Genomic DNA, 20,401 nt, shown 5'->3' with positions numbered 1-20,401 from the left:
TGGAACTGACAATAGAAATTGCTAAAACTTCTCTTGAATTCAGATGTCATATTCCTGAAATAATCCTACTTCTGGGAATATAACCCAAGGAAATAGTTACAGAAAATAGAAAAAGGTTCTATGCATGTGTTTAGGGCAGTCATTTAAAGGATTGAAAAGTGGGAGGTAATTTAAATGTACATTAAACGGTCAGCAATAGTGTAAATCATTAATTATGTAATCCATTTGCCTATGATCATGGCCAGTAAATAAATGACCTGTCTGTGACCAAAAATTATTAGAAACTAGTGAAGCAAGATAGGTTACTTCTCAAGATATAACAAAAGCAGAATAAAAAAACTGTATGTGTGAAAGAGAATAATATGGGCATGTGAAGAAAAATAAAAAAGGAACGTAAAATGTAGAATTGGTTTATTAAATTGATTTTAAAGTTTATTAATATAATATTGCTTATGCAATACTTTTTAAAATGTGGCATTTAAAATGGAAATAAGCCAGGTATGTTGACAAGAGCCGCGCTGAGTAAGGCTCACCTCTTTTCTACATGGTACATGTCTATTAAGTCAGCATTTTTTCTCATTAGCTTTTCGCTTTTTGTTGTGGAGACACATCCCCCTGTAGCTTCCATCCTATTTAATGAGGCCTGCTCAGCCCGCTCTCCTCTCCCTGTGCCCGGGCAGCTGAATTAAAGGACCCTAGTGTAGCATTGTACATTTGTTCTGTTACATTTTTCTTGGTCTTTACTTCATCCCACCATGAAAGGCTCTCTTGATTTTTTGGCTCCTGACATACACCCTTTTTTGCCATGTTTCCCGAGTGGATGCTAGTTGGCCATCCTATGCACAGTGAAATATATAGGAGAGTCCACCCTTACCCAAGGCCCTGATGGAAATGTTGGCCGAGCCGTACTGAGCCCGGGACATGTCACGTCTATCCAGGAGCCCCTTTGATGACATCATGCTACAATCCACTAAAATAGTCCAGCGAGCAGCACACACGGGCTGGCTTTGACGATGAGCACAAGTTCTTTTGTAGGTTAAACGAGCTTTAGGCTCAGAGAGGAGCTCAGGTGACCTTCCTGGACCAGGCTCTGGCTCGGGTCCATTGTGACAGGGAGTGCGTCTGCCCTCAGTGTTCACTGTCGGTCCCCTGGGTCCTGGGCCCCTCCGATGCCACCTCTGCCATGGCGTCTGCAGCGTCCACCCGCCTGGTCTCCAGATCATCAGATGTTCTCAGTCTTCCTTACAGACTGTTCACTGGGCTCTTATCTGCACTCTGTATCCTGGAGTCACCTGCATTTTAAAAGAAATCAAAGATTGAAAGTGGAGGGACGGTGGGATCCCAGGCATTGCAGTCGGTCGGGTACAAAAGACTGGATGGAGTGGGAAGGCCGCGCTAAAAGGGAGGCTCCGGGGGACAAGGTAGATTAGGTCCCACGGCACCAAGCTCAAGCTCTTAATGATGGTCGGATAGAATTTATAACGCCTCAAATCTCATTAATTTTCCTTCTATTCTTCCAACTGCCAGGTAGGTGAGGGAAATGGAGGCTGTTGCCTCCATGCCTGGGGAGGATGCAGCAAAGAGGGCCTGGAAAACTGGGAACGACAGCTCCTCCCCATCCCCGCCTGCCTTCCCCCCCCCCCGCCCCCCCCCCCCAGATGCCTTTGCGCTGACAGAATTCCTGCTGGGAACCTGATGCAGCCTTGCTGCTCACATGAACCTTGCCTACCTCTGCATAAATGTTTTATTTCTCAAAGGCCATTCCGACAAATTGCCTTATCATTTGCCAAGGATCTAGATTCTAGACCCCCTGCGGGAGCTGGCCCAGCCCTCCCCCTTCCTGATAACTGGCTTATCTGTTCGCATTCCTGCTTCTCATCTGCTAGTCTGGTTTATCGCCTTACGGATTACCTGCTCTTTAACACACTGCACACCATCTGGTTCCAGCAGAAGGGCTAGCTCGCTGGCCACCCACGGCAATGTGTGTGCCTTTTAACCCTAACCCATAAACGCCAGGCCCAGCACATCTGAAATTTGTTTGGGCTGGGCAAATTTTACATCATTAGAATAGCAAGCATTTGGCTCCTCACCTCAATTTTTTAAATCAAAAAGTATATTTTGCACCAAGAATAAATAAAAAATATATATATTTACACAGTGAAACTAAAAGAACTATAGCTACAATCAACATCAATGAATCTTAATATTGATTGGGGAAAAGCAAGTCCCAGAAGACTTACATAGACCATAATCCCATTTTCTAAACTTTAAAAACAAAACTACATATCACTGGGGAGTCAGTTCCCTAAGCCATATCTGTGCATGCTCATGCTGGGATGCAATCCCTCTGGGATTGGCTAGTATTCACCCTTTATTTCTCCAGCACTGGAACCACCGGGGGGGTGGAACTGTAGTCACCAGGCCCCCTGGTTCCAGCTTCCTCCGTTCCTGATGGCTGGATGCCACCTCCCCCCCCCCCCCCCCCCCGCCAGACCCCTCTTCATTTCCTTAGCAAGTCCCACTAAGGCTGAAGCAACCAGGGACTCACCTAGTCCTCCCCCTCCTCCCAGTCTCACCTGCCCCCTCAGAGCAAGAAAGTGGTGCCTTCTCCATAGCTCCCTTCTCTCTGTGGTCTCCCTATTCTGGCACAGGTTCTGGGTTTTGGCAGGTCCCTTTGCTGGGTCTCTTGGTGCCATGGACCTGTTAGGACATCCCACTAACTCATTTGGGGTTGCCAGCGATCCTTGTGTCCTGTGTCTTGACGAAGGATGGCTGCCCCTTCCCACACTGTTCCATACACACTTGGTTGTGTGAAGCTTGAGCAACAGGTCCGCTGAGGCCACCCCACTCAGTGAGTCTTTTGCCAAATCTGGACCCTCATCCTGGCAGCCCAGAATCTTGCTGCTGGATGCCTTTTGCAGGCAAATTCACAGATGCATTCCCTCCAGGACTTGCTGCTGGTTTCTAGTCTAAGTTTATTTGTTTCCACGTTTCAGGAACCAAAATTTTTCAGTGATAGCTACTGCCACACGCATCATTTCCTGAGGCCAGCAATGTGCCTCATCCCAAACTGGACGCTCTACCTCAGTCATCAGACTCGGTGCACGTCAGCAGTTCATGGTCAGTTTTGTAGGGTCTTGTTCCTCCACCCACACCCCAGATCTTAGAAACGGTCTGTATTTCAAAAACAAAAATCCAAAGGGATTTCTTATTTTTAGGGTTATGCCTTCGGTTGTCTCCTATTAACGACTACTTTCTCCAGAATCAGCTCTGAAATGTTTCTGGGCAACAGATAATAACCATCTGCTTCCAGTCTCCCCCGAGGACAAGCCAACAGGAGACAGCTTTCATTTGTGTCATAAATTACAGGGGCCGCAGGAAACGGCACTTCCTGACAACGAGGCTGTAAACAATTGCGGGGTAACTGCCCCCCGGAGGCTCTCTGGATTAGGGAACCGAAGGGTCTCCATGACGCATGGTCGCAGGAGTTATCTTTTCTCTTGCGGTACATGCATCTCAGGTTTCTCCCAGGAACCAAAAGGTAAAGCAAGAACTCTCCCCTCCTCCAGCTTGCCGGCTTCGACTTGGTTGTGTTGGTCCCTCACCTCCCTTCCTGGGCTCTCCTGCGAGCAGAGCCACGGGCTCTGAATGATGACGCCTCGCTTGCCTTTGGGGGCCGGTTTTCTAGGTTTCGCTGCTCTTCTTTAAGACGTGTGTGTTGTTCTAAGTTTTTATTTCTCCGTTGAGTAGTATACACTTATCCCTTCAACTGCTGCATGAACTTGAAAACTTAATCGGACACTTTGATAGATGTGTTCTGGAAACGCCACGGGAACCTGCAGCAAGAGGCTTCCAGATCTTGTCCCCGACAAGAACACTGGACTCCTGCTGGGACCCGCCCCTCCGTCCATGGTCAGGGGTGGGAGATGCGCGCCCTCGGACACACGCCTCCTGTAAGGCAAGTGAGGAACGTGAAGCCTTTGTCCAATAAAGCCACCTTCTCCCAGAAGCGCTCACGTCCCTGTGGCTTCCGCGGAGGGCGGCGACTGCTATCCGGTTGGTGGGTTTTGATTTTTCGTCCAGGGAATCGGGCACTGTCTGTTACAATAAAAGGGAACAAAAACTCTGCAAGGAGAACACACCACATCCCTCAGAGAGATTTGTGTCCACACGCTCCCCGCGACAGTAACAAGTTTAAGGGGATGGACATCCGCACCCTTCAACTCCAAGCTCCCAGGTCTGCACTGTATCCTCATCCTCATCCCGTGCGGATGACGCGCTGGTGAACCCTCCCAGGGCGGAGGCTGAGGCTTGCGGTTAGGAGAGAGTCCAGAGTTGCGGGCGGACTTTCCGGCCTCACCCCCTCTTCCCTCTCCCCTCGGAGGGGATGGCGACGTGACCCAGCGACTCCTGCCTCTTCCGGGACCGCCTTAGAGGCTCCAGAGCCTCACCTGACCTTCCCCGAGGGAGGCCCCAAGCTCCCTGCGCAGAGCGCAGAGCGCAGAGCGGGGTCCCGACCGAGCGGGAGGAGTGGGACCAGGCTGCTGCCCACACGCGGAGGGAGCCAGAAGGAGACGCTGCGCAGGGTAGGCGCGCCGCGGGAGCTCAAACTTGGGTGGGTAAGGATTAGGGGTTCCTGAGCTGGGAGCGCTGGGACGCTGGGACGCAGATTTGGCCAGCAGAGGGGCTTAAAATACAAAATGCGCGCGGGAGCAGGGTGCGGAGCGAGAGAGAGGGCGGCGCTGTCCTTGATCCCTGGTGCTGAAAAAGGGGGCAGAAAGCAAGGGTCGGCTCCGGCCTCAGCTCTCTCTCTCTCTCTCTCTCTCTCTCTCTCTCTCTCTCTCTCTCTCTCTCACACACACACACACACACACACACACACACACACACACACACACACACCTGTACCCGGAGTACCGAGGACCAGGACAAGAAGCCGTCCTGCACCCAAGTCTTTCGCACCCTTTTTACTCACCTCCCACAGCGGCTCTGGACCAAGTGGGGCTGAGCCATCGGGCGGGCAGGAGGCAGGAGCTGAGTGGGCTCCCACTGGTGACAGGAAAGGGATCCAGTCACGACGCCATCCCCGGGACATCTCCCCAAGACACCTTACATGGAAGGGGGGTTGCGTCCTGGCTTCCCCGCTTTCGGTCGGGAACCTTCCCAGCTTCTCCCACAGTCCGCGCTGCTCTGGGAGGTTGTCCATGGCCCAGAGGAAGCAGGAGCCTGGGGAACCAGCGGACCGGTGGGGGACTGCCTCCGCTGGCCCCTACCCAGCCTCGGGGAACCAAAGAGACGGGTGGGCTGAGGAGGAGCCGAGGAACTGAAAATCTGGGGGGAAGTCAGCACTCACTGTTTTTTAATGATGAAATCATAACGAGATCTTGGCTTAGTGCTCAGAGGGAGGACCCTCCGATCCCTGCGATCCCCTGAGGGTGATCCTGTCCTGGGCTTTTCTCCCAGCTCAGCCCCATGCCCACTCCTCCTGGGAGCAGAGCCCGAGGGCCCTTGTGCGTGACCATTCTGGACTGGGGGCCCTCGCACACTCCCAGCCCACAGCCCCAAGGTGCAAACTCCGGCGGTAAACCCGACAGCCAGAGGGTGGACGCTCCTCACCAAATCTTCCAGAGATAAAGCTGGTGGGCGGTGGGGCCCCTGCCACCCCAAATCCATGCACAATACCCCCCATCTGGTTTGGGCTTGCATCCCAGAGTAGGCAGCCCAGCACTTAACTTTCTCCAAGGACCGCCTGCCAGCTCCTCCCAACTTGCGCCCCTTTTTAAATTTTTTTAAAAAGATATTGTTGCTCATTCATAAAAACAAGCCACAATATTGCTGTCTGGACATGGGTCACACACTCCCTGGGTGAGAAGCCATTGGCGTGGGCCGTGGGAAGCTGGGCAGGGACGGGGCAGTGACAGCTCTCTTGACCAGGTCTCGGACCACGTCCAGTTCTGAGAGTTCTGCCGGGCGGGGCCCCACTGGGGTGTCACTGAGCTGTGGGGAGCTCCGTGGGCAAGATAGGGGGGATGCCCAGCACACATGTTCCCTCTCCAGCCTCTGTTCAGAAGTGGGGTTCCGCTCCAGCATTGATTCCAGTGCTGATTCCGGGAGAAGGTGAAAGGTCGCTCCCTGGGTTTACCTCCTGGGTACCATGTCCGTTGCACGTTGAGTTCTCCTGAGTACAAGTCACAAGGTTCAATCCTGAGGATGGAACAGAATTGAACAGGCACAGTCCACTCTGGACATGGCATAGTCTGACCACAAGAGCTCAGTCTCTTTGGCCAGGACTGCCTGTGCCCCTGGCCATGATGCACCTCTTTTTGTGCCTTTTCTGTTCTCATTCACTGTCTGTCAGCGGTCCTGCCTCTGGTTAATAATGGGGTTGCCAGAGCGACCAGTATCCCATCGCCATGGTACCCAGGAGGTAAACAGTTGGAAGCTGCAGGGGCTCCTTGCTAGCTCCCTCAGATCCTGCCAGCTGTGGGCTTCTTCGGGCTTCCTGGTGGGACTGGAGAGAAATGGCCATGTCCGAGGCTCTCCACCCCCACTCTCTAGCCTCCCCAGCCACCTACTCACCTGAAACCCTCTCCAATCCCTACCAACCACTGGGCCTCTGATTGAAAGAGATCAAGCTTTTTTCCTTATCCTCCAATTGCATAAATGGACCAGGGGGCAAATGGTTTCCCTCTGACCTAGTTCATGTCGGCCGCACATTGAGTTCTCCTGAGTACAGATCACCAGGTTAAACCCTGTGGAAGAAACAGAATTGAACAGACACAGTCCACTCTGGACATGGTGGGGTAGTCATGTGGGAGACCAGCCCTCACCCCGGGTAAGCCCGCCTGTGCTCTGGGCTGAAGCAGAGGTGATTACGGTGCCCTGAGAATAGAGAGAGTGGGAGGGACTGACTCCTGATCAGGGGGGCCTCCCAGGGGAGATCATATTGGAGTTGAACTTGAAGGATGAAAAGGATTTCAACTAACTGGGAGCAAGAAGGGAAAACCTCTCTCTAGGCAGAGAAACTAGCAGGAGCAAAGACTTATGGATTAGTCGGGAGCAGGTAGGACTAGATTCCTTTCCAATTGGAGCTACACAGCTATATCCTCATTAGCATTTTCACCTACTAATCAGAGCAGCTCCAATCTGACCAATCAGGACAGTGCTTTTTGGGCCAAAATGTGTAGGTTTGGCACCCTTATTTGCATAGGATGGACCAATCAGGGACCAGGGCGGGGACTTCTCTCTGTATAAGTTAGTTGCCCTCTGACTGGGGGCACTTTCCCTTTCCAGTGAAGCCTGGCTTCTCCAGCTGGAAGCTGAGTGGTCTTGCCTCAGCATCCCTGAGTGGTGAAGGCAGCCTTGCAGCCATGCCGGTCCGTAGCCATGCTGCATCACAGCTGAGCTGTTTGCACTGAATCAAGTCTCCTTCATCACATCTTAAGTTGGCACTGAATTGGCACAGACAACCCAGGGTTAACATGAGGCACTGGGGGAGCCTGCATCATGGGAGGGGTACACTGGCCAGAACCTGTCCCTTGGCTCTCACCTGTCCTGGGAGGGAGACCGAAATGCAGGAAGCACAGGGTGAGCTTGAGTGAGCAGTCGCTGCCAATAGGTAAGACAAGAACGTTCATGACACACTTGAAGGAAGGGTGAGCAATTTGGTTTAAATGGAGCATCTTGCTTAGGCTGATACGGTCCTGGTTATGAAAAGTCCTGAATGTCATGCTAAGACTCTATGCTGGAGAAAATAGGCAACCTCTGAGAGTCCCTGGGTGACATGATTCAAACTACCTTTCAGAGAGGCCCTGTGTCAGTGAGACGACCCGCACTGCTGAGCACCTCCTGAGAGCCGGCCTCTGGGTGGAGTTCAGAGGTGAGACTGAGACGGGAGGTGAGCAATGGGAATTGTTTCGACAATCCCAGGGAGCGGCCAGGGCCTGAACAAAGATGGGAGCAGAACTCAGGAGGCCTTTTCGTCCTGCTTTGCAGAACTCTCTACATTCCCAGTTCTTTTACTGGGTGACTTTGAGTACATTGTTCAACCATTCTGAGCCTCAGCTTCTCCATGTAAATTACAAGTGATAGTTATAATACCTGCCTGGTTGGGTTGTTGGGAGGAGTAATTAATTGGAGTGAATTCCTTTCTTCCAACAGTACCTGACATAGCAAGTGCTCAAAGGTAGAGATGATCATCTTATTATCCTATATAACAAGGGAGGAATCTGCTAATTAGCCATTACACCCTGAGGCATAACGACCAAGCGCATCACGGATCAGCAGGAGGGTGGGCCAGCGAGCTACAAGCTGGCTGCAGAGAGTTACAGGAGGGGGCAGGGCAGCAAGCTATGAGGGCGGCAGTGACCTACTGGCTACAAATGGGCTATAGAGAGCTACAGGGCAGGGCAGCAAGCAAGCGGGAGGCCGAGATCTACAGGAGAGCGCAAGGCAACAACCTATGAGGGGGGTGGTGGGAGGAGCTACAGAGGGCAGGGCAGTGGGCAGAGAGCTACAGGCAGCAACCTACTGGCCCACGGGTTTGTGTGCAGGGCTACTAGTTTTCTGTAATGACAGTGGATTCCTTTCATAATCACATCCCAAAAGTTAATTAAGGGGAAAAAACACACTTTACCTCCTGTGCCTACAGCTAGGCTTGGTGAAACAGGTCCTTGGGGAAGAAAGGGAGTGTGTGTGTGTGTGTGTGTGTGTGTGTGTGTGTGTGTGTGTGTGTAGAGCAGGGGTCCTCAAACTACAGTCCGCGGGCCACATGCAAATACAAATACTGTATTTGTTCCTGTTTTGTTTTTTTACTTCAAAATAAGATATGTGCAGTATGCATAGGAATTTGTTCATAGTTGTTTTTTTAAACTATAGTCCGGCCCTCCAACGGTCTGAGGGACAGTGAACTGGCCCCCTTTTTAAAAAGTTTGAGGACCCCTGGTGTAGAGTGTGGAGTGGCTGTGGGGAGCAGATGGACTTCTGGGGAGAGCATCTGTAGGGCTGGCTGCAGAGATCTGGGTTCTCCAGCTCTAGCAACATCTGGGAAGCAGTTCCATCTTCTTGGAACCTGGCCCGGAGCAGCTGAATCTTATTGCAAAGCCGTCGTTCTGAGACTGAGCACAGTGAGAGCTGAGGAAGCCAGAGTTCCATTTGCCCTGTGTTACCTCTAGGAGACCAAGACACTTTCCGGGCACGAGACAGTCAGCTGTCTGCTGGTTGGGTAACATCATTCATAACCTGGCTACAATTTCAGTGCATCCTCTTTCACTTCAGATCTCTTCCTGTACATGGGACAATGTTCATTTTTATTTTCAGGCAGGAATGAAAACCCGCATCTGGCACATGCAAGCTTCCCTTTGCCCGTGTTCTAAAAACGCAGAGCTCAGGAGGGAGAGCTCAGCTCATCTAACTCAGACTCCTCCCTGTCTTGGTGGAGGCATTCCTGGGGTTGCCTGTTTGTCCCAGTATCCATCGATCCACAGAAAAGGGAGAGCAAGGACGCTCACCTCCCTGCCCTCATCGCCTGGAAGCTCAGGCCTGAGCACAGCTGGACATACCCTCGTGGTCTAAGACTGGAGCTGCCCTTTGGGGCCTTTCATGGGCAAATGCAGGAAGCTTTGATATTTACTGCGCCCAGAAAGTGCCCTTGTTTTCCTAGAGGCAGGGCATTAAGCTTGCAGGCTCTGCAGTTAGATTGTCTGCCATAGTCCCGGCTGTGTGAGCTGTGTACCTCAGTTTGCTCATCTATAAAATAGAGATGACAAAGGAAACCATCAACAAAACAACAAGAAGGTTCACTGCATGGGAGAACATATTTGCCAATGATATCACCGATAAGGGTTTAATCTCCAACATTTACAGGGAACTCATGCAACTTAACAATAGGAAAATAAACAATCCAATAAAAAAAATGGGCAATGGACCTAGATAGACACTTTTTGAAAGAGGACATACAGAAGGCTGAAAGACATATGAAAACATGCTCAAAGTCGCTAATTATACGAGAGAGATGCAAATCAAAACGACAATGCGGTATCATCTCACACCTGCCAGAATGGCTATCATCAACAAATCAACAAACAACAAGTGTTGGAGAGGATGTGGAGAAAAAGGAACACTCGTGCACTGCTGGTGGGAATGCAGACTGGTGCAGCCACTGTGGAGAACAGTATGGAGCTTCCTCAAAACGTTAAAAATGGAACTCCCATTTGACCCAGTGATCCCACTTCTAGGAATATATCCCAAGAAGCCAGAAACACCAATCAGAAAGGATATATGCACCCCTATGTTCATAGCAGCACAATTCACCATAGCTAAGATTTGGAAACAGCCTAAGTGCCCATCAGCAGATGAGTGGATTAGAAAACTATGGTATATCTACACAACGGAATACTACGCTGCAGTAAAAAAGAAGGAACTCTTGCCATTTGCAACAGCATGGATGGAACTGGAGAGCATTATGCTAAGTGAAATTAGCCAGTCAGAGAAAGATAAATACCACATGATCTCATGCATTTGTGGAATATAGAGTACAACATAGACTGATGAACAGGGACAGATCCAAAGACAGAGAAACAGCAATCAGACTATTAATCCCCAGAGGGAAAGTAGGGGAGGGTGGGGGTAAGGGGAAGAGATCAACCAAAGGACTTGTATGCATGCATATAAGCCTAACCAATGGTCACGGACAACAGGGGGATGAGAACATGAGTGGGCGGGGGGGAGGTTGGGGGTTAATGGGGGGATGAGGACACATTTGTAATAGCTTAACCAATAAAGAAATTAAAAAAAATAGAGATGATAAAAGTACTTATCTCATGGGGTTATTGTGAGGATTAAGTGAGTTAATACATGTAGAACAGTGCTTGGCGTAAGCCCTCAAAAATGTTGCAGTTATTATTTTATTATTATTATTATTGTGATATTTAGATGTTTCTCCCCTTTGTTACATTTTTATTTTGTGAGCTCCTTACAGGAGATACTCTAAATTTTGCATTTTAAAGGTGTTTTTATTTTAGATTTAATATTACTTTCATTTTTAGATATTATTCACATGCCATAAACATTTCAGCTGAACAACCTCCTATTATGTAGAAATACCCATTTGTTCATCAGTCAATGGACATTTAGGTTGTTTCCACCTTGGGGCCATTGTGAATAGTGCTGCCAGGAGCACATGAACACATGTACAAGTTGCTGTGTGGATGTGTGTTTTCATCTCTCTTCGGTATACACTTAGGAGCAGAATTGCTCGGTCAGGTGGTACCTCGATATTTAGCCTTTAGAGGGACTGCGAAACCTTTTTCCAAAGTGGCGGCACAGTTACATCCCCACTGTGTGCCGGTGGGAAAGTATTCGTCTCTGGTTTCTAGCACCATGCATTGACTGGTGCTTTTTTTCTTTAATGATTAATTTTTTATTGATTTTAGAGAGAGGGGAAGGGAGACAGAGGGAGAGAAACACACACACACACAGAGAGAGAGAGAGAGAGAGAGAGAGAGAGCGATGTGTGATCAGTTGCCTCCCGTATGTGTCCAACCAGGGATTGAACCTGAAACCTAGGTATGTGCCCTGACCTGGAATCAGACCCACGACCTTCCAGTGCACAGGACAATTCCCAACCAGCTGAGCCACTCGCCAGGGCAGCACGGACAGGCTTTATCTATTTCTTTGCTTGGACAAGCTGCTAACATCTCTGAGTCTCAATGTGGCCATTTTTAAATAGGGATACAGATCATAAATATCTGCCCAGCTGGAGCGGCTCAGCTTGCTGAGCATCATCCTGTGCATGAAGGGTTGCTGGTTCAATTCCCAGTCCGGGTGCACGCCTGGGTTTTGGGTTTGATCCCCAGTGGGGAGCAATATCTCTCTCTCTCTCTCTCTCTCTCTCTCTCTCTCTCTCTCTCTCTCTCTCCCCCTCCCTCCAAGCATGTCCTCGGTAAATATTTTTTTAAAAATCAAAAATACCTGATTAAATTATTTTGAGGATTAAATGAGATGAAATATGTACTGGGTTTCACATCACATTTGTAAAGATTTTATGAATGTCATGAATTATTAGATTTGTAACAATTTATCTTATTGTTGAAAGTATTACAGGTGTCTCCTTTTTTTCTGCCATTAACTCCATCCACCCTGCCCCTGCCCCCACCCCTCCCCAGGCCTGTCTCACTATTGTCTGTGTCCGTGGGTTATGTATATAAGTTCTTTGGTTAACCTCTTCCCAGCACGGCCCCCCCCATCCCCCCGCCCCGCCTCTGAAATTCATCAGTCTGCTCGTGCTTCCATGTCTCTGGACCTATTTTGTTCATCAGTTTATTTTTTATTAGATTGTTATGTTTTGTTTTAAAACAGAATTCGGGGTAGCTATGAAAACATAAGCAAAATTGTCAGATTAAAAAAATAAATAAATGAGAAAACCAGAGTCAAGAAAGAGAATGCATTACCCCAGAGAATGAGGGTTTGAAAGCTTTCTGACATCAGACAGCAGCTTGGCCATTCATTCGCTCATTCATTCGCGGGGTCAGCGCTCCACTCTGAGCAGCTCTCCGGGGTGGCTGCGTGTATGGAGGAAAAGACCGCGTTCACGCTTCAGGAGGGAAGCCCAGCCCAGAGATGCCCAGAGTACAGTGTGGCAGGAACTGTGGGAGGAAGTGGAGTAGGGCCCCCTGGGGAGTAGCCTTCCAGACTATACCGAGCTGAGCTGGGTCTGCAGCTACTTCCCGTCCTGAGTCCTGATTGGATCTGTTCATGTTCATGTTTCAGCAACCACCTGCGGCAAGAAGATGGCCAAGATTAACACCCAGTACTCCCACCCCAACCCGCCCGGTCCTTGGGTAGTGGCCACAGACAGTGATCTTGATCACCTGGAAAACGGCCTGAGCAGGTAAGACGGGCTTTTTATTTTGCCTGGAAATGGTCCTTCCCTGGGCTGGTCTACGCTGTGGGAGAAGAATGCCTTCGCCTGTGGCCAGGCGCAGATCGGAGGGCTGGGGCTCCTCACAGTGCTCCTTCCAACAACATTGTTCATCTCCCTGAAGTCGTTTGGTTCTTGTTTTAGAGATGTGGGAAAATAAGGCTCAAAAACTGCGTAACTTGATTCAGTAACAAAAATGAAGATTCAATTCTACTGTAGAAAGGTCTCCGAACTGCCACACTTTCCAGGTGTACATCAAACACGTACTGGACTCTGTGCACCAGCCGCTGTCCTGGGCACTGGGGTGCCCTGCCCTCACTTCCAGGGGCAGGCTGGGCTCTGCCAGCAAAGCCATCAGCCCATTAGTGACAGTCCTACACATGCAGCTGCAGGGGAATCTGGGGTCTGGAGTTCTACTTCTGACCCGGTTGCTAACTTACTAGGAAAGTGTGTTTAACATTTCCATGCCTCAGTTTCTTCAACTGCAAAAGGGAGCAGCATTCTTGTCCAAGTTCCTGACATACTATTGAGGAAATGAGATGGTGCCTATGTGGTGCAAGGGGGCTTACATTGTTGTTTCTTAAATTCCCAATAAGTTGATTGAGTAGATCCATGAGAAACTTCATTTCCAACATTTATGTTATTTTTGTCCTACATATATAACACTCAAAACTTCTCCCTCCAAAAAAAAGAGACATATGTAATACTCTTTGTAATACTTTAAGCAATAAAAAAAAAAGAAGAAAAAAAAACAAAAATAAAGCTTCTCTCTCCCAAGATAACTGCATATTATCTGACTAGTGGCCCGGTGCATGGATCCGTGCACATTGAAAGGAAAATAATTAGAAGAAATATTTTAATATTTAATATTGGATTTTGTATTCCACATGGTCCATGTACCATATTTGATTTTCCAATTTGAAAAAGTCAAGGAGACTGGTCTTCATTCGGAACTTCTGCCTTAACTATATGGTCAATGTCATGTTCCGTTCATAATTTGGATTCGCTATCTAATATCAATAATATGTGAGCGCGAGGCAGCCCGTGTTTCTAAAATTCGATGACATAAATTTTAGCTGTAACTTTGCCAAGTAAATCAAATTTACAGATATCATTTAAAAGAGCATTCAGCTTAATATTAAAAACCCTGGCTACCAAGTCAGGTCTGTTTTCAACTGTTTGCCAGCGTTGTAAATTACTTGTAATATCTGCCCATTTTGGGTTGCACATCATGGTTAGGAATAAATCGGGCTTGCCATATACTTCATTACAATTGCCATGGCAGCCTGATACTGATATCGCTGCTGCATATTTCTGGGACTACCCTCAAAAGACGATTGGCACATTGTGATTTTCAGATCTAGATGTGAGAGAATCCATCAAACCACTATGTTTTTCAACTCTCAACTTAGATTGGTTTGCTTAAATGAAATTTATCTGATTGGCTTCCATTTTTTAATATGAATCGACAATATACTATTGAGTTAATTTTCCTGCATTTAAAATAGGATTGAAGCCCTAACCGGTTTGGCTCAGTGGATAGAGCGTCAGCCTGTGGACTCAAGGGTCCCAGGTTCGATTCCAGTCAAGGGCATATACCTTGGTTGCGGGCAATACCCAGTGGGGAGTGTGCAGGAGGCAGCTGATTGATGTTTCTCTCTCATCGATGTTTCTAACTCTCTATCCCTCTCCCTTCCTCTCTGTAAAAAATCAATAAAATATATTTTTAAAAAATGAAATAGGATTGAACATGTCCCGGACAGAGAGATGAAATCCATAATACTGCATTTGTGTGACTTGTGTCCTTACATTTTGTCTAGTATTATTGTCAATTACACTGCCGTCTCTGAGTCTTAATGCAATATCCATTCCCAGCCTTTTTCACCATGTGGAAAAAGAACAGGATACGTCATTGCATCTAATATAGGAAACAGGATACTGATTTGTTTCATTTTAGTGGCATTCGGATTATTGGGATCTGGTTTTCAGTGAATGAGCAAGTCCCTTTCAAAAGGAGGTTCTCCATCTTCGTTTCTGAATATGACAGCAACCTCGGTTACACGAGGAGAATTATATCTACCCGGGTCCCTGTTACGCTCATATTTAATCCCCATTGTTACTTCGTGGGAGCAATGCCTTTCGCTGCTGCTTCAGATTGGGCTTCCTTTCCTACCTCATGTAGCATCTTGTATGATTTTGTTAATTCATTTATTTCATGCATGAGGTTGTTGATGTTGATCATGAGTCTTTCTGAGCAGCCCTGGTTTTCTGGCATTGCTAATCTTTTACTTGTCACTTCGGCTGAGTCTAAAATGTAGAGTTGAGCAAACTTCCAAGAAACACCATCTGAAGGATGTAAAGTTCCAGTGCGGTGATAAACTTGTCCGTGTATTATAAAACAGTATGGCCCATATCCTGATGGCAATGTGATATCTGCACCCATTGAAGCCAAAGCAAAAGAACTATTTATGGAACGAATATTTTCCATAAAATTTTTACTGTCAGAATCTTCGTTTATCATTCATTTTTTAAAAATGCCGGGCATTCTGGAAAATTTATATCATTTGGACAGACTTTACCTTTGCTGCAACATCGAGTAGATTTTCCATCAGATGGCTTCTCATCGGAGAAATTTAGTGAGAGGCAAAATGACATGTAACAGTCATTCCACCACAGCTATGTTCGAGAATTGCATCCTCACTTACTTCATTTTCGCTGTGAGTCAGTTCCTACTAGTATTGGTGGTACTTGTCCATGACAGTTTTTCAGACATATCCTGTCGACGATGCCACTTTCTTTCAGCTGCAGAGGTACCATTCGGGCCAGCAGGCCAGGGAGGGAATGTGGGAGATTAGCCTGCCTGGAAGGGACCACAGGAGGGCTTCAGGGCGTGTCTGGACCGGCCCCTCTCGCTCCAGCAGCCCCAGCAGCCCCAGCAGCCCCAGCTCACGCCCCCAGCCTCGCAGCCCCACAGCCCCACCTGGAACCCCATCTTGGCCTGGCATTGCCTGCTCACTTGCTCTATCATCCCGCTGTGGTCCCGCTCTCATCAGGGCCCATTGGGCGGGCAGCGCCTCCACTGCTGCCAGCACTGCATCACCAACGCCCCCTGGTGGTAAGCACACCTCATAGCGAGAGATCAAACTCCCAGTCTCCTGGTTGAACTCCCGAGGGGACAATTTGCATATTAGGCTTTTATATAGATGGCCACAAATGCAGTGCCAGTGCCCCGGTCCCACACCGCTGGCTTCGGGCCCTCATCCATCACTTCTCCTCACTCAGGGTGCATTTGTCTCTTCTCTGTCTGGGTGTTTGGTTCCAGCTCCTTAACAGACTCGCTAATAAATGATGGACAACGATATCTAATGACATTGAGGCCCTACTACTGAAAATTTAGGCAGCCCTCGGGCCCCACCTTTGAGGATTCAGGCAAAGGGAGGAAAATCTCAAGGCACCCCAACAGAGACGTAGTCCCCAACCATTTTAACATACTGGGGCCCCCGGAAATGTGACATTAACTCAGGGGCATCAGAAATCCCCACCCTCCTAACTGCTCCCTCCTAACCCCCCTGCTGTCCACACCTGTGTCCCACCACTGGGGACTTACTCCTTTAGGTTAAGGCATTGCCCCTCATTTAAAAGAAAAGAGAATACAATCCAGACAGTTATCTGCTACTAACACGTTGACATGCATTAATAGCTTCCTTCCCTCATCTGAGCTAATAAAGCCCCTCAAGGTGGGCTTCGGACAAGTTTGGGGAGCGGGGAGAACAGGCCCAAGCGCGGGCACACAGTCAGGCTGCCTGGCAGCATCTGGCTCCTGGGATCTTGGGCCCCATGGGGGGAGGACCGAGCTGTCAGGTCAGGGCGAACTCGAGGCAGAATGGGGTTTCCCCCATCGCTCCCTTTCGCCTCTGGTGGGGCATGACCAGAGCATCTCGTGGAGCTCGCAGACTCCCTGGGCTGCAAAGGGAGGGGGCAGTCTGGCTCGTCCAGGGAGGTGCTCGAGGGGAGGCAGGTCCCTGCGGTGCCGTGGCTCTTGCCCAGATGGCTCTTGCCCAGGCACCACCGTGGTCCGGCTCTGCCCCATGTGTCCTGGCTCCTCCTCCGCCAGTGGCCCGCCAGCCTGACTGGCTGTTCAGGGGGCCACAGGTCCTCCTGGAAGACGAGCCTCTGCAGAAGGAATTGCCAGCTCACTGAGCCACCTGACACCTCGTGATGGGCCTCTGCTGCCGAGGGACTCCCTGTGGGCTCATGGCCGGTTCACGTTCCCTCGGGGCCGGTCAGCCACGCAGGTCAGGCTCTGAATCATGCCCTTCAAGGATGCTGTTCATTCGCCACCTGAATGGGTGAGAATGCCATCCCCGCCCCTCTCCCCCTGTTCCCTGGCCAGCACGATAGCTAAGAGCACAGGTCAGACTGCTGACCCGAACAATGGCCCGTAACTGGCCAGCCTCAGTTTCCACATCTGCACAATGGGCTGTACTTACCTCAGAGGCTGTAGTGGGTTCAGACAGGACAAAGCTCGGGCTCAGGCCCTGCCTGGAGTAAGTGCCTGTGAACACTCGCTGCCGGTCTCGGCAAGGGGTCCCCTCCTGGTGTCCCCGGCTCTGCCCTCGGAGCCCCAGCTGTTCCGACATCTGGAGCTCACCGTTCCTGCCTGAGTCCCATCATGCTTCCTCAACCTGACCAGAGCCACGGCTCACCCAGCCCCACTTGAGGCCTTGCCCAGCTGCTCTTTTGGGAAAAAGCTTGTTGACAGATTTCTACAGGAGCCCAGGGAACTACTGCATAGATTTCAAACACAGAGAGAAAGAATGCTTCTTTCATGGGAGAGCTGTTGTGCTTTATCTCATGGAGGCAGGAGTGGGTTAACAGCTGGCCGGTTCCGGAATGGGTCACGTGGGCAGGCTAAGTAGCTGTCTCAGATGGTGGACGAAGAAAACTGAGTTTATTTAAGGAAAGGGGTGGGGGATGGGATACCCAGAGGGAAGGGCTGAGCCGCACCGGGCCAAGGGGACACGGGGTGGCTGATGGCAGCACAGGAGATGGCGTTTCATCCTTATATGCAGTCACTGGCAGATTTGGGGCTGAGGTGGGCTTGGAAGGCGGGTGGATTGCAGGTGTACGATCTGGTGCCTCAGGACAGTTTCCACTCCTTGCGCGGTCTGACTCCTGGTGTCCGGCAGCTTTTCCTGGTCCTTGCCTCCTGTGGCGGGAAGCTTACAAATGACCGTAGGGGCGGGGTTGCCCTACAGCCCTAACAGACGTCGCGGTAGAAATTCAAGCATCGAGAACCAAGTGCAGAGAGGCCTGGGGAAGAAAGGCTCCCTGGTCCCTTGAACTTACATCATAGGAGGCTCCCATTCTTCGCGGCGCACTGGCCCTTCTGCACTTGAGTCTGTGAACAGCACGCAACTCAATATGAAATCGCCTTTTTTCTCTTTCCTATTTGAAGACCGGGAAACACACTCCGGGGGCTGAGCGGCCAGCCCACAGAACTCCTGGTTGGTGCTGGGCGGGGCCCGGCCGAGGCCTCTCACTCTGCCCCGCTCCGCCGAGCGGGCGTCGGCGGGCCAGGTCACACACCACAGCGGGCCCTGCGGCCAGCGGCAGGCCTGCTTTGAAACCGGTGGGCTGCGCCCTCCTCACTGGCCCCCGAGCTCTGATGTCATGGGCAGTGGTTCCCCTGCTGCTGACCCAGGAAGCCTGGTCTCAGGATGTCTCCCACGTCATTAACAGGCGCCAGACTCACAGACGTGCTGGGCCGACTGCTTGGTGCCGAGACAGAGGGGCTGCTGGTGGGGACAGAACACCTCCATCCTCGGGGTGCCTCCGATCTGCCAGGTGCACGTGCCACGGCAGCGCTCCGGCCCGCCGTCCCCCCGCCCCCCACTGCCAGCTGCTCAGGTCCAGGGGCTGGAGACAGACTCCTTGTCCCCGTCTCCTCCTCCTGGAACTGACCTAGTCCCTTGGAGCGAGCCCGCCACCTTCGTAATAAACAGAATATTGGAAGGGCAACTGAGGTGTAGCCCCCTACCTGCAGCGGGGCCCAGCGGGCCTCTGGTTTGCACAAGGATGAGATGTGAGCGTCTCTTATGGCCATTGAAGTGGAATTCGATCACGTGGCTTGGAAATAGAGGCAGGCTGCACAGTGCAGTGGGTGGGTCAGCGCCACCTCTCTGCCACACGCCACAGGACTCCGTCCTCAGCCATGTCCTACTCAGCTCCTGCTTTAATGGCACCATGTATGGGAATACAGAGGGCAGCTTCATGGAGTGGATGCCAACAGGCTTTAAGTGGGATGCGATGATATTCAGATCTCAGCTTTGCCGCTTGGCTGTGTGCCCTTGGGGAAGTTGCCTAACCTCTCTGAACCTTGTTTTCCTCTCGTGTAGTGTTGTTATGGAGATTAAATGATCTAATGTATGTGGCTGACTTCAGTAAGCAGTCAGTAAATGTCGTATGGTTGGTGTTTGTATTTGTGAACGAGATGGAGTTGGGAGGAAAAGCTGATGCCACTGTTTACCAAGGGTCCCAAACACCGAGTGACTCGGATACACGGGAGGTCCCATCCTTCCAACAGACACATTGCACACGCAGCAGCCATGTTACAGGACTTGGGTTTTGGCTGCCAGTGGGTGCTGGGAGCACCAGAAGCACAAGGACCCACAGCCTACAAAGACTTCTGGCTTGGGCCCCAGCCATGGCAGGATGGTCTTAGCCTCCCTGCCAGTCAGGCAAGAATGCAGGAGCCTGCTCCCAGGAGGATGCCCTGAGGGGAAGGGACTTGAACCCGGTGAGGAGTGGCTGGGGGGCGGGGCTCCAGCCTGGAGAGGCAGCACAGTGTGCGAGCTGTCCCTCACGGGAGGCGGCCGTGGAAGAGGCAGGTGCCTGACTGTGGTCCCAGCAGAAGAGAGGAGTCTTGAGATGGGGAAGCTGAGGGAGGGGCTGTGCAGAGCTGGCCTGGACGGGACGCGGGATGGTAGTGAGCCCTCCCCGCGCCCCTCTCCCCCTTGGAGCGCGGGGATGATGAGGAAGGAGGAGGCCGCAGCTCAGTGGCTGGGGTGCAGCATTCTGACTTCTCCTCACTCGGTGGGAGGAAGGGAGCTTTCCCTGACATTAGTTCTTGCCTCCTCCAGCCGTCACCACCTGGTTAAGAGGGCTGATTGGGTTGGGATAGGGCCTAACCGATAAGCCATGAGATAGAAATCATTTGCCTTGCCCGGGCTCTTCGGACTGAAGTGCAAATCCCTAGAGGCCAAGGCCAGGCTGGCTGTTAATCAGGCTGGTCAAACCGCAGCCTCAGGAGGTTGTCAAGGAAGGGAAATAAACACTAGGGAAGGCCTCCTGAAGGAGGTGGCCCTGGGCTTGCCGGAGGAGGTAGGATTTCATTAGCAGAGACGCGTTTGCGCGAACACCCTTGTTCTGGAATTAGTGTGGACAAGGCAGCTCCGGCTCCAGGTGGCGGCGCTGGGACCG

General features: G+C 50.7%; 1 protein-coding gene across 1 annotated transcript in view; it reads left to right on the top strand.

The window, feature by feature from the left end:
* Window positions 1–4,491: 4,491 nt before the first annotated feature.
* The window catches only part of CNGA3 (cyclic nucleotide gated channel subunit alpha 3), a 36,146-nt gene continuing 20,236 nt past the window's right edge, over window positions 4,492–20,401 (top strand). The window contains exons 1-2 of the mRNA XM_059659031.1: window positions 4,492–4,615; window positions 12,769–12,889. Coding sequence (XP_059515014.1) covers window positions 12,789–12,889 — 101 coding nt within the window. The 5' untranslated portion in view covers window positions 4,492–4,615; window positions 12,769–12,788. The remainder of the gene's footprint in view (window positions 4,616–12,768; window positions 12,890–20,401) is intronic.

The sequence above is a fragment of the Myotis daubentonii genome, chromosome 12 (genome assembly GCF_963259705.1).
Source record: "Myotis daubentonii chromosome 12, mMyoDau2.1, whole genome shotgun sequence".
Lineage (NCBI taxonomy): Eukaryota > Metazoa > Chordata > Mammalia > Chiroptera > Vespertilionidae > Myotis > Myotis daubentonii.
Note: the sequence above shows the minus strand (reverse complement) of the source record. Positions and strands in the feature narration are given on the sequence as shown.